At 38.4% G+C, this 14392-nt stretch overlaps 1 protein-coding gene and 1 long non-coding RNA gene across 2 annotated transcripts; both read right to left on the reverse strand.

The window, feature by feature from the left end:
- Nucleotides 1-1865: 1865 nt before the first annotated feature.
- Nucleotides 1866-2537, reverse strand: LOC112452817 (protein MNN4-like). Its single transcript, XM_025013234.1, has one exon. The coding sequence runs from the start codon at nucleotides 2535-2537 to the stop codon at nucleotides 1866-1868; it is 672 nt and encodes a 223-aa protein (XP_024869002.1).
- A 1104-nt stretch (nucleotides 2538-3641) lies between these two features.
- Nucleotides 3642-5403, reverse strand: LOC112452819. Its single transcript, XR_003040542.1, has 3 exons — nucleotides 5210-5403; nucleotides 4856-5088; nucleotides 3642-4033 (listed from the first exon to the last, which is right to left on the reverse strand). It is a non-coding gene; the product is annotated as an uncharacterized LOC112452819 (long non-coding RNA).
- Nucleotides 5404-14392: the final 8989 nt, after the last annotated feature.

Below are 14392 nucleotides of genomic sequence, written 5' to 3' on the forward strand. Positions count from 1 at the left end.
ATTTACAAAGTGACTTTTGTTTAAACGCTACTGTTTGAATGCAATTTAGATGCAAATTTGATGCAAATTATAAGACCTTCATCTTGTTCAAAGTTGCAGAAAATCACATATTCAATCGGAGTATTGTTACATCGCTTGGTGACTCAAAGAGACACAATTTTTTAAATCACTCAAAATTGTTATTTTAAACAGGAATGAAGAATTTATTATGGAAATAGCGAGCCATCACTCGAAAGATTGCTGAAAACGACAAACACTCGGGCGAGTCGAAAAGTTAGATACGTATCTTTGAAAAATAAAATATCATGCTAGTATGTGGTCTGAATCGTGTATAATAGGTCGATGCAAGTAATATAGTGAAAAAACTCGTCGTCCACACACACACACACACACGGTGACACGAATATATACGCGCAAGAGTAGTTCTTTTATCCGTACGCGTTAGCTAAAGTTTCATTTGCTAGTGTACGTAAAACCTGCTTCTCCATCGCACGCGCGTGTACGTGAACGGTTCACATCAGCCACTTTCGTTTGAATCAATGATATCGCATACAAATATATATATACTCACCCGTCCGTTCTAAGCCGCAGAGGTGTGTGTGTCACAAACGAAAGTATACCAGATACAGCCTGCAGGTCCGTGCTCCGTGAGATCTTCCGCGTGCGTGGCCATTTTATGCTTAATAGTTATCATTTATATGGATCTTCTAAATAAAACAAAAAGAAAACTTTTTTTTGAAAAATTCCAACAAAATTTCGACATTAGTCGCTCTTTTTTTCGCGACAGTCGCTTTGCCTGACTAAGTGCCGTTAAACTTGACACACTTCTCGCTCACAGTATAGCCCAAAAAATGTACAATGAGTGCTCACGTTTGCTTAAGAGCAGTGCTTATTAATCGCGACGATGACTAAAATGAGTGGCCGCGAATATAATCATCCTTAATCGCGAAAATTATTTAGAAAAAAACTGGAATCGCGGGCGGCTAGAATGTTCGCAAGATCATCTCATGCCTTCAGTAAATCCTCTAGTCGTTAACTTAATTATTACACATTTATTCACAGATGAGCCATGCGATCTCACTATATATATTTAGTTCACGCAACGCGAACACACCTGTGAGTGCCTGCAACTTCAGCGAGGTATAGAAATTACGTAAGGATATAATGCAAATTTTATGTTTGGTGTATAAAGTAATATTCTACTGCGATAATTTAATTGTAGCAATTATTATAATCTACATCAGATAAATCTACAGAAATACTTACACAGCACGTGTAACCTTGGCATATGTTATAAAAGGTTAATTATATTATTGATTAAAACGTTCTTTTAACTAAGCGGCATTCTTATATATAGTTCCAAAAATATTTCAAACCAGCTACATTCTAGAATACCACCCTCCAAAACGTACTTCCCCCCTCTTCTTATCTACCTCCCATATTGCCACTCTTTAATTCCATTTCTCTCTCCTCTTCTCCTCTTATTCCCCCGTCTCCATTCTCCGTTCTCCTCCTCCTACCTTGCCTCCCTCTTCTTCCTTCTCTTCTCCACTCTCGTTTCTTATCCTTCCTCTTTCATTCTTTAGCACCTCCTCTTTCATATCCCAATTCCACCATACATTTTCCAACCTTATTTTGCTTGCTTTAATCCACGCCTTCCTTCCCTTTCTCTCTTTTCTTCTCGCTATCTCTCTCAGTTTCCAGTTCAACCTTTTTTCCTCCACGTCAGATTCTCCATGATTCTCTCTTGTTTATCCACCAGGCTCCTTTTATTTCCATCACCTCCCATTTTTGTTCTTCGTTCTCTAATTTTACCAACACCATTTCTTTTCTTTTTTCCACATCTCCCCTTATTCTCCTCACCTCTATTGCCTTCTTTGGCTCCTATTCCCTCCAATAACTTTGCTTCTTGTCTCCTTCCTCCTTCCTTTACTTCTAAACCCCTTATTACTATGTTTCTTCTTCTCTCCTCTTTTTCCTTCCTTTTCAGCCTTTTTTCCAACTCTCTCATTCTTTCCCTCACCTTCTCGTTTCCGTTTTTTATTTTTCCCTTTTCCTCCTCCTTTCTCTCTTATTTTTCCTTCCAATCTTTTTAACCTTTCCCCTACTTTTTCCTTCTGCTTTTTCATCTCTTCCCTCTCTTCTCTCCATCTCTTTTCCTGCGCCCTAAACTCTTTTCTCAATTCCTCTATTTCTTCTATCAACTTACTTCCCTGCTCCTTGAAGCCCTTCCTAAATTCCTCCCTCATGGCCCTGAAGTCCTCTTTCATCGCACCAATTATCTTCCTCAAATCACTCACACCTTTCTCCGCTTCTGTTTTTGGAGATCTTGCCGTTAACTTGCTCCTCATAAAAATATCCTCGTCCTCCACGCTTTTATCTAACTTCTCTTTCTTCCTTTTCCAAAGCTCTTTTATCGTTACCATGCTCCCCGTGCTCCCCGTGCTCCCCGTGCTGCCCCTTCTAACTCTATCCTTCTCCTTCACTCTATCTATCACCTTCTTTATATCCATCTCGCTTTCCTTCTTCTCGTTCATCTCCTTCTACTCTGCGCTTCGCTTCGCTCTCTACCTATTCTCTATTTTATGCCTTGCCTCGTCCGCCTGTCGCTTCCCTATTCCCCGTCGAGTCGCCCCTTTACTCACCCTAGCGTTCGCGCCCCACCACGGCCTGCCGCCTTGTCTCTGTTCGCCGCCCGCGTTGCCCCTCTACACTATCTATTGTTTGCGCTTAACCCGTCTCTGCGCCTTGCCACTTTTTTACCCTTTGTTCCCCTTTACCCGCCACCCCCTCACTCGTGGAGGACGAGGATATTTTTAAGAGAAGCAAGTTAACGGCAAGATCTCCAAAAACCCTTTCTCCTCCTTGCTCACTCACCTCCACACTTTCTTGCACCGTCTCTCTTTCTCTCCTCTGCCTCCTTTAACCGTCTTTTCTCGTCACTTTCCTCGCACACGCTATCGCACCTGTCAACCACTGTCGTTCCGGAAAGTTCGTATCTCCAGTCTGGATGCTCTCTATTTATATGATTTGCCAGCTTGCAAGCATCTGCTTGATTAAGCAGTCTTTTCGTCTCTCCACATAATTTACACGTTGCCCTGCCTTCCGAACTAATATAGCAATTTCGGTACTTGTAGGGTACTGAGGTACGTATTTGGTTATAACCCGTACTGTGTTTGTCATATAGGTGTTTTTTTAGTTTTAACAACATTGGGGGTTCACTGTCATTACGAATAATTTCTATTCCACATTCTTTGACTTTACATTTGGTTACGTTGGTATTAACGTCATCGAAACACTCCCACACGTTTACCATGTCTACAAGAGTAGGCCGTCTAATTATTGTACTTTATAAAAAATAGGAATCTTTATTGAATCGACGCAAATGGCAAGTCAAGTTTGTTGGTATCGTTTTATAATATTATAAAAACTATGATTTACGCAATTACTACGAAACTTGATGTTCAGTCGCAGGTTATTGATATGAGGTAGTAAAACGTCATGTCTTCTGCATCTAAGTAAGAACGTGAGTTGTTGGAGTACTGTGCCAATAATGATGTTTGTTCTGATCCACATCTTTAACAGCCTAGTATTATTGTATCCAAACAACTTGGTGGTCTTCTTAAAAAATTCTTCTTGGAGATAGAACACCATTTTTCAGTCAAAGGTATATAATTCAACAATGATAAGAAATTTTCTTCACCAGTGAATATAAAATATCATATTAACAAACTTCCTTGACCATAACTGGCAAATTTATTAATAGATAATACGACGTTTTGGTCCAAATTCGGACCCTCTTCAGGTGAATAAAGCTCTTACAAATACATTCGACAGGTCAAAATATTAAAAATATCAAATATCTTAATTGCCCTTACACCTTGATAAGCTTTTTTCACCATGGTGTTAATTTCTCCTCTTTCTCTATCTCTTTCTCCTCTTCCGTAATAATAGTTGCTAAAGTTGTCGCTCATGTGAAATAGGAATTGGAAAAACGTCTTTGCTTTGCGGTGTTTGCCTCTTTCTCTTCGTGCTAAACAAAAAAGTGAGTCATATTAATATAAATAAATATAAATGTAACATAACATCAATTACATATGTGTAATTTACCTGACGAACATTATAACTACTGCACAGTTTCATATCACTTTGATCACTGCAGAAATTTATTATTAGTAATCGTGATAAGACGAAAATAATTACATAAATTGTCATTATTTTCAAATAAATGCTACTTTATAAAGCAATTATCTGTACCTTCAAATCCTGAATTATTCAAGTACCGTTAACTTCGAAACATCCAACGAATTATGATAAGGCAAAAATGGAACGAATGCTTACCATCTAGAACGCACTTATGTTATTCTATACTTTAGAGAAACCGTATCTTATATTGGACGTAACTTATATGAATTTAATTCAATAAGTCATTTTAATTTATATTATTTAGAATTTTTTCTTGAATACACCGTATTCCATCTGTTAACGTATTTTTTTTCTTTTGATCATTAAGCTATGAGATTTAAATTGATCGTATAAAATTAACAAGGTATGTCGGAATTAGGACAACCAACATCATCTATATTGGTTGTTGTAATTGCAATTGTATTTATTTAATTTTATGATAAATTGGTTTTATCTAATTAAAATTAATATTATATCTAAGATGTGTATAATTTTCGGAAAATGTTGATATATTGTTTAAATATATCATTTCATTAATATATCAGGAGACCTTTAAACACTTTTGCTGATGTTTACCCTACTAAGGTCGATTTGGCATTCGTTGGTGGGACTACTTACAAACCCCATCTTCCAAAAAATATAAACCCGTACCCATGGAATTTATACATACTATTTTCCTCAGTCCGGCCGGGACTCTGATCCGTACTTGACATCCTGAGTGTATGCCGTTTCCGTTTTCATTGTGTGGAGTAGAGTTTCCGGTACTCATTTCCGGAATACAATGTCGTCCAAAATGACTCCATCCGTATGTCCGGGTTTGAAACGCAGCCAATCTTGCTTCCCTCGAATGATTATGGGATTTTCGAAATGTGCAAGAGCAAATTGGGTTTTTCCAATTCTAGTCTGTGTGAATACGTAACGTATATATATATATATATATATATATATATATATATATATATATATATATATATATATTTTTTTTTTATTCGTAGCAATTAATATCGATGCAAAACACACTTACCGGTCCGACGAATATCACAGTTTTATTCGTAGGCAATTTAATCAACGGAACCGTAAAGTCCTCGGGTTCGTACGACGCTCTGTCGCATTGCGCAAAGTGATTGGTAAAGTATGCCGCCTGTACACGCCTTGTATGTTGCGTGAGCTAAAGATGGTGGAGAAGGAGAAACGATATCCGAATTAAGAAATAGAATCGTTGATTTAATGAGTTCGTAAGACGATTAATTATATCGTTTGGTCGAGACACATAAATGTAATCATCAGTATATAATTTCAATACAAAACATTTTAAAGAAAATATTCCCTTTGTTTAACAGAACCTTATTACCAATAATAAGTTAAGCCTGAGATCTATTTACGAAATGTTTTAAAATAAAATCAAGGAATAAAGTATGGAAGAATATTCAATGTATTAAATATTCTTAATAATTAAAATGAAATAAATGATCTCTCCTTCTTGTAGAACTCTTGCAAGGGAATATCTTCGAGGCAAACACATCAATTATAATGAATACAAAGAATATATAAAGAGAATAAACACAATTAATACATGTTAAGATAACGAATATGGAATAACGAAACCAAAGATTTCTGAATACATTAAATCTCAAAGTGAGAAGTATTATAAATGAAAGAATTATGCAGGAATTAATTAGATAATGTTATAAATTAACAGTCTATCAGTAATTGTCCTTTTGATGAACTTCGAAACTTCTTTCTTGCAATTGGTAAATATAATAATTCCATATACGTTACTAAAGGCAGTAAATAATTGAATCATAGATCCTTATAATTAATCGAAAGAAATACGGAAAGATTGCAATAGTAATTTTACATAACGTAATTGAGCAAAGAACTTATTCAGTTCGCACAGTTCAAAATTGTTGTAAGTCGTTAATCAATTTATAATATCTTTTAGAAAGGATCGAGTAGTCAAGGTATTATCTTAAACAGTAATCATATATCGAATTAACATAACGTTCGTTATATACAGTAAGTGCTAGAGAGTTTTATAAAGTAAACGAAATATGAGTCTTTAATATATATGAAACACAAGGAATATAACTTCAGGATAACTTTAATCCTTGTATGCGCATCAATAAGAAGTATTAATTGGAATTCCACTGAATTTACGTCCCGAGATAAGAATTTATCTCCTTTTCTTAATCAGAATGACACATGAGAGTCCTTCTTTGAGGACAATCATAATGAAATAACGTTACATCCTGTAACCGAATATTTGAATTAGCACGTGCGCACTTGTAAAGTATCACTTTCATCAGGGAGATATCTGACGAAAGAACCGAATATTTGAGATTATAAATCCAAATGTTACCTTATCGTGGAATCTGCAGCATCCACCAATTATTTATAGATAATCCGATATTTATTTATTCGGAAAATCATCCACTGAGAATGGGAAACTCATTCGCTGTAAGCGATCCAAATAATCAGGATAATGGCGGCTATTCCGTCTTGCTGCGTGAGAGAAACGAAGTTAATGATGGCCGCTCTTGATTTTCAATATCGCTCGAATGCCCACCGTCAAGTAAAGGCTCGGCTGAGCCCCGAATATATGTCGTTCTTCTCTCTTCCTTTAACGTGTTTGATAACGTTACTCGTGATTCGAATGATGACTGAGTTTTACGGACTCGTGTATAAATTCACGGCAACGAAATATATTACAACATGAGCTATTAATACAACACGAGCATTGAATACGACATTAGCGTTGAATACGACATTAGCGTTGAATATTACACTAGCAACGACAAGGGCAATAATATACCATGAATAATTAATACGGTACAAGCGATAAGTATTAAACGGAACTTGAACATGTTCCCGATAAAGAATTATCGTGGCAGAATGCCCGGTACGTGACTCGAACTGTTTTACTTTCGACCGAATAGTCGAGAATGGCCGGGATCGTCTCTCTGCACGTTCGTGCTTGCGCATCCCCTCCACTCGCCTTCTTGTCACGTGATGCTAGCGTGAGCGGAACTCGGTGCGTCGCGTTGCTCGCGCGTCCGCTTGCAATAGTTACTAGGCAGAAACGACCTGCTATCTAGTATTCATTCATGGAACCGCAAGAGTATATTATTGATACAATAGATAGTTGTAGCCATATCTAAAAGTTACCGACATCTCCGTATTTCTAACACCGCCAATTTCTTTTGGTTCATGATGTAATACGATATGTCCCGTTGCTCAATCATTTTCATTGCCTCCTCGTAGGAATTACATTCCCGACAAGTCATCAGCATCGCATTCGTTTCCTCGTGCTTCTTTACGTCGAAATTCGGAACATCTCCGTGATGATACAATTGGCCGTCTCTTTTGTTCTCGTCGCTGCAATACTTAATTATCGCTTTAGCGTCACTAGTTATTTGTATATTTGCCCCATCGGGCAACGATTTTTGCAAAGCCGATAAGTAACGCTGATTTTTATATCCGAAAACCAATTGGATATGTCGCATTCCACGCGCACCCGTCTCATCCTGTCTAATCAGCCACAACGCTTCTCGCTGGTACCGAGCCAATTTCTCACATCTCTCTTCCTCACTCGATCCGGTCAGATACACGTTGAAAACTCGCGAACGTGCCATATTTGTTAGCGAACGGAAAATACAAATACCTCGAGAGGAAGGGGGGTACTAGTACCCGCATAGAAATATCTTTGGGATCTAATTGGGATCTAGTCCGATTTCCCAAAATAATTATGGATTCCGGTTGGGAAACCTAAGAAGATTCAGATCAGAAGTGTAATGTTTTGTAAATTAGATTCTAAATGGGAAATTTGATCAGATTTTAAATGAAAAATCTGATCAGATCCTAAATAGGAAGTCTGATAGGTATTGTATGTATTATAGGTATTGTATTATATATCTATTTGTACCAAAATTGAACAAAATATATAAAACACTTTTAATGTGTGATACCGGAGGTAGGTATCACTTATAAGCAAAGAATATCATAATCAAGCATTTAACAGGCTCGCTTCTTATACTAGTGTATGACGATTTTTAATTACGAGAAATGCTAGTGCGTGGTAGCCGCGTTGCGGCAACGTGCGTTACTAGCGCTCGCGATCGCAGAACGCTCTCGCGTCTTCTAATTGGGATATTCCGATTAATGTTCTTTCGAATTCTTGCATGGTTTCTGTTTCGATTCTAAACAGAAAACCCAAATCGAATAAAAATAGATTTCCTAATTAGTACCGCAGTGCGATTTACCTAAATTCAATGTTTGGTATAAAAATGGAATTCCTTATTCGATTTCATTTAGACATACCAATTTTTACCGTGAAAGAAAGAAACGCGAATTCTTGCATGGTTTCTGTTTCGATTCTAAACAGAAAACCTAAATCTGGGATAAAAATAGATTTTCTAATTAGTATCGCAGTGCGATTTACCTATTTGGGTATTCTAATCGGAATTTAAGCTGTATTTGGTAAGACTTTGGGAAATTTCTATGCGGGTATGCAAAGGGCCGCTATTGGCCAGGTCGGGCATAGAGGATGTGTAATAATTGTAATGGGTTTGGGAACGTTTCCCGTAAAAAAACGTCTTTGTAAACCTCGAGAGGACACAAATGAACTATACTACTACTACTACTTATACTGTACTACTACTACTAATATATCAGGATGCACACGACGTGAAAAACGAATGTACGTATATAAATATTCAACGAATGAAACGTGTCGCACACTGAGACGAATGTATGTTTTACATAAAATACATTCTCATGTGTAAGCTATTTTTTTCGTTAATACAAGCGGGTCGATCGTCTTCGATTTTGTTGTCGTCGTTAGCAGGGACGGATCGTCGCCACAAAACGATTTGAGGTTTCCTCAATTTCTGTAACTATTTTTTTTCAATTTCTCATTTCACAAAGTTTGCAATTACATCAATAACAAAAATTGGAATGAAAAATAACAACAGCTTTTTCGACACATTTTTTGTAAGACAGGTTCAATGCTTTAATATTTAATTTTGTTCATATATGTTAACGATTACGTTAATTTGAAGCAACGGGCGCTTTGTAGAGGAACGCCGTCCATGAACACCCTCGAGCGTTCGCGCTGAGGATCGCGCGTCTTGCGAGCGCCGGAATTCGCGACACGCGGAATGCACGTGTCCTGGCCAAATCGTATCGATAACTGATTGGTCAGGATCGATCACCGGTTTTCGGGCGAACATTTCAACGGTTGCGGGAGCGCGATTCCCGCACCAGAGAGTCTCGAGCACTGTAACCGAACAGTCGCTCATTCGTTCAGCTAGGAAGAAAGAGTATGCGAAACGCAGTGAGCGCCGGCTCTTCGGCATCGAGCGATAGATCTCGCGTTCACAACTTTGAATACTACGCATCCTGAGCCTCTCGTGTACTTCAGAGAGTGCTGCAGTGATCTCAACTCTATGCATCATGTGCCTCTCGTGTACTCCAGAGAGTGTTGCAGCGATCTCAACTCTCAGGACTGTGCATCCTGTGCCTTTCGTGTATCCACAGAGTGCCGCAGTGATCTAAACTCTAAAGATAGTGCATTGCGTTTGTCAAAGGGAAAATGCCACAGGATCGTTCTCTAACACGCTGTGCCACCCTCTCTCCGCCTGATGCGACTTCGCGTTCGTGAACATGGCACCTCAGTGTATACACCCGCTCTCGCTGTGGCCAACTGTACTCTCTGAATAAATCTGAGATATCGAACACACATCTTTTTAATACAATCTGTGCTCTTTATTTCCGCATCCGTTCGCGCACCTTTAGGCGCACCACTCGGAGCGCGTCCCAGCATCTCTCGCAATGGCGGTTCGCATTGCCAAAATTTCTTTGGTTACACGGTTTCTGATTCTCACATATTTCGTCATCGCATTTACATGTACGTGGATCCCCTTTTTTTATTTTTTTTTTTGACGTAGAAGATAGATCAGGCTTGCATTATCAGAGAAATGAGATACCTGGGGAACGATATTTTTTAACATGACTCGTATGGAAGAGGAAATTTTTCTGCCTGAGGATAATATTTCTCAGCGATTTGACGATATGACCGATTTTATAAAAACGATGAGAGACAAGACAACACCCAACCAAATTGTCCCAACCAGTAAGATTTAAACCGAACGATAAAATGAAGACATTGTATGATAGTGTTGAATCTGAAGATACATCGAAATCTAGTGCAAATATCGTTGAATTCAATGACGTAACTTCTTCGAGGGAAATGAAACGGGAAGTAGACATAAATGGCAAAGTATGCGAAACAAAGGCCAATCTGAAAATACAGGACGGAAATTCCAATACAGATCCGGAGTCAGTTTTTTCTAATACATCTAATAAAGATAATATGAACAAAGAAATGTTTGGACGCAATACAAACAATTCCCTTGAGTCCAATACAAATAATAAAGCATGCATTCCTGGATATAAGAGGCTACTGGACAAATTAAGTCGCAAGTGGACAAACTCCACGTTCGTTGACTCAAGTGAATCTTCTAGCAGCAAGCAAATTCGATCGTCGTCTTACAGTGCCAATACATCCAACGATACCATCATTATATCATCAAACGACAAGCAATCTAAGGCATCTAACTGTATGGATATAAATAATCACATCAAGATACACAGCTTGGTTAAGAAGTCAATGTCCGAGGAGTTGCCTAAAAAGTAAACTGATGAATCACATAATGATTCCACAGTAACAATTTTTTCATTCATAGAAACAAATTTTCTTGCTTCTTCTAACATTAATGACATAAAGCAGCGTCAGTTGAATTAGTTCTTGGAAATTGATTCACGTGTTTCAAATGTTGATGACACGAAACAACATCAGTTGAATCGGTCTGATTCTCGTCCTGTATCCTGTAACATTGATGATTCAAAATATCACGTGCATGCGGCGAATCAGACGGCGTTGGACGTTCCGAAACTAATGCAACAGATGTTAAAGATCGTGAAAAATATACAGAATAATAACACTAAATTGGATTCTGACGATCTGACTTCTAGTCGAGAAAGTATCAATGACGATAAAAGTGACGAAAGTAAGAGGGATAATGAATCGATTAAATCGGATTTCGTATCCGAAACGTGCAAATCGATGAATGATGACGCGAACGTGACCGAAATAGCATTTGCTCCGGTCGTCAATGACTGCGATGTAGAATCCGATGAGAACGTATGGGATGTTTGTGCAGGATCTATTGAAGACTTAATTTCCTTTTTACATCGCGCACATAACATAAGCAACGCAGTTAACTGAAATGTTGAATAAAGATTCCATTTAGCAAGATTGAAATTAAAAATTTCCAAATTTTCTTGTTTTCGAGCAGTATCAGTTAATCTTCTCATTTGTTGTATTTCTCCATCAGTCATAGTCTGATGACAAAACATTGTTGTTATTAATGTTAATGCACTACATACTTTAAGATTTGTTTGCAACAAAGAGCTAGTATTTCTGTATCTTTCTTTTCTTTTGTTTAATATATATTATATAGTATATAATAATCTGCTTAAATCTTTGTTTTTTTTGTCTAAAACTGCTGATGTGCTTTTGAAAATATCAGGATTAAATTTAAAAATAGAAGTTATCGTAAGTGAATAAATGCTTTCTTTATAATTGCCAATTAAAAGTTATTGTATTTTAATTCAGTCTAATGAATCGTAATTCGACTCAACAAGAAGATTGCATCCACTTTGGATGGAAATTTGTGGTTTACATAAAAATCTCAATTTTTAGGAGGTCTATAGATCAGATTTTAACAATTATGTCGAAAATATTAGAAATGTAACAGATTCGTCTGATGAATTGGAAATTCCCGTGACAGAGTATACATTTAAAAGACGTCCGTGTTTGTGACTCTACGCGGTATGCCGGTAAAGCGATGAAGGAGGCACCGAATATTTCTTCGATGCCTCCGACACGCTGAGTACTCCCGTCTTTACATCCTTGACTGCTTTTGACAAGTTTTCTTCTGAGTAATTTTTATAATGCTTCCTCTTTACTACAACTTTTTCATTTTGCGCAGTCTTCTGAAGTAAAACAATAAGAAAGATCGTAGCATAAGACAAAAAATGTATCTTGGAAACTGTTTCTAAAATAAAGATTTCTTTACCTTATCTTTTCCTAGTTTGGTTTGATTCTTTGGTTGTCTTTGGTCTTATTTAAACGGGGACTCCGCCGTAAATTCTGCACATCGCATTGGGCCTCAATTTTTATCCTGTGTCTTGCTTGACCTGCGTAACACGGGGCGTAAATGTTAATTAGAGTTCTTAGTATGAAACTTTTCAGAATGGAGTCCGATCGGAATTATTTTGTTTTCCTTAAAAAAATATAACGGAAATAACTAAATTTTGATCGGAATCTATTTTGAATATAAAAGTTCTTTAATATGTACCCTGCGGTCCAAAATAATACTCGGTGAGGTTTCGAATATATTCGACTGCATATAAACCGCAGTCGTTACTGCCACTTTGTTGTTGTGGCGCTCTGGGATTTCGAAATATGTTGCAAGTTGCTTCGTTATAATTTACAGCTTGGTAAATATCATGTGCCATTTTGGGTCTATATGATTGATATGAGTCCAGTACGACACAACCTATGCAATGCCCCGCATTAATCCCCTTATTTCTATCCACTTTTAAGATTACGGTAAAAAAGTGAGAGTCTATCACATCACATAGGATGCAGAACTTTACATCTCCTCCTAGATTTGTTCGAATCTCGTTCGATGGATTTTTTAATGTCCGTGCTGCCTTTATTATGCTTAGTGTTCCTGGCGCACATACCCTAACAATTTTCTGCAGGGCATGTGGCAGACATTTTTTTCTGAGCAGGTGTACGGCATCGTCTGCAAGCATCTCTCTATTTTCTACTTGTTTGGCCCATGTATATTCATTAGAATTTGTCTTCAATATTTTGCTTGAAGCTTCGTCTCTTTGTATATCGTCCATTTCCAATAAAAATGAATTCTTATCATTGCAGCTAATAGCTTGATCAATACAGCTGTAGCCGCATTCATCGGTCTTAGAACAGATCGGCCACCGTAGGGATTTTGATAGACTATTAGATTCAACCACATTTGCCCTTATCGTAGACACATTTTTGGATCTGGATTGGACACTTGTGTCGATTTGCTGAGAGTATTTCTGTGGCAAGTATTATGTCGCCTGTTATAACCTAATTCTTGCTGTTCCTGTCGAGGAAGTTGGTCACGGCCTGAGCACGTGCTATATGAGTGACTCTTGTGCATAATTATTAATTTCTTTATTAAAATTTGGTTCAGGAGAGGGAGGAAAGAAGATAGTTAAATAAATGTATAATGTAAGTATTTTATACATGGAGTAAAGAAAATAGTTAAGTAGATGTATAATGTAGGTATTTTACACATGGAAGTCGGTGGGGAGAAATCTACCCTACCTATTGCGGCGCACTTCACTCGAAAGAAATTGCTCGGGGGGGTGTCAGTCGCCCCGGATTCGCGATCGGTCTACAAAATAATCGAAGGACCAGAGGGACCGTTCCCTCACGAATTCAAACGAGGTAACAAGCAAAGCGATGCAAAGCATGCGACTCACCGTATCGTTGCCCGTTGTCCCTCGTGGATGGTGTTCTTGTGTCTCTATCTCTCTCGTCCTTCCTTCTGGCACGTTCTCCGGTACAGGCGCGAAGGCGAGTAAGCAAGCACGCAGGCAAGGCACGATAAAGCGAGCAGTGGCAGGAAGGCAAGCAGGGCACAATATACAGACAGGCGGTGCACGCAAGAACACGCAAGCAAGGCACGCTCTGGAGACGAGTCATGCTCCGAAAATGTGGTGACAAGTTCACTTCTTCACGGCCGAAATGTGAATGCATTCTCCGGTACTCCTCGACTCGCGCACCTGCGAAGTACGGCGCGAACGAGTACCAAGTCCAAGTAATTAGGCGGGCCACCCGCAGGCGGGCAGCACGAGTCGGGTGAGTCGCGCGAGTAGTTACCGCGATCCGCCAACGTTTCGCGCGAGTCATCGAACTCGATATTGACCGTATTGGTAGTCCTACTCGCCGTAGGACCCGCTTGATTATGAGTGCGATTGACGCGATTAAGGATCAATATGTAACTTAAAAGCCGGTTTTATTCATCAAACCAATTCCCCGGGGGCTTCGCCCCCGGGGTACAAAATACAAAATATAAGGCACGGCTTT

Source organism: Temnothorax curvispinosus, unplaced genomic scaffold, assembly GCF_003070985.1.
Source record: "Temnothorax curvispinosus isolate PA1 unplaced genomic scaffold, ASM307098v1 QBEX01003706.1, whole genome shotgun sequence".
Taxonomy (NCBI): domain Eukaryota; kingdom Metazoa; phylum Arthropoda; class Insecta; order Hymenoptera; family Formicidae; genus Temnothorax; species Temnothorax curvispinosus.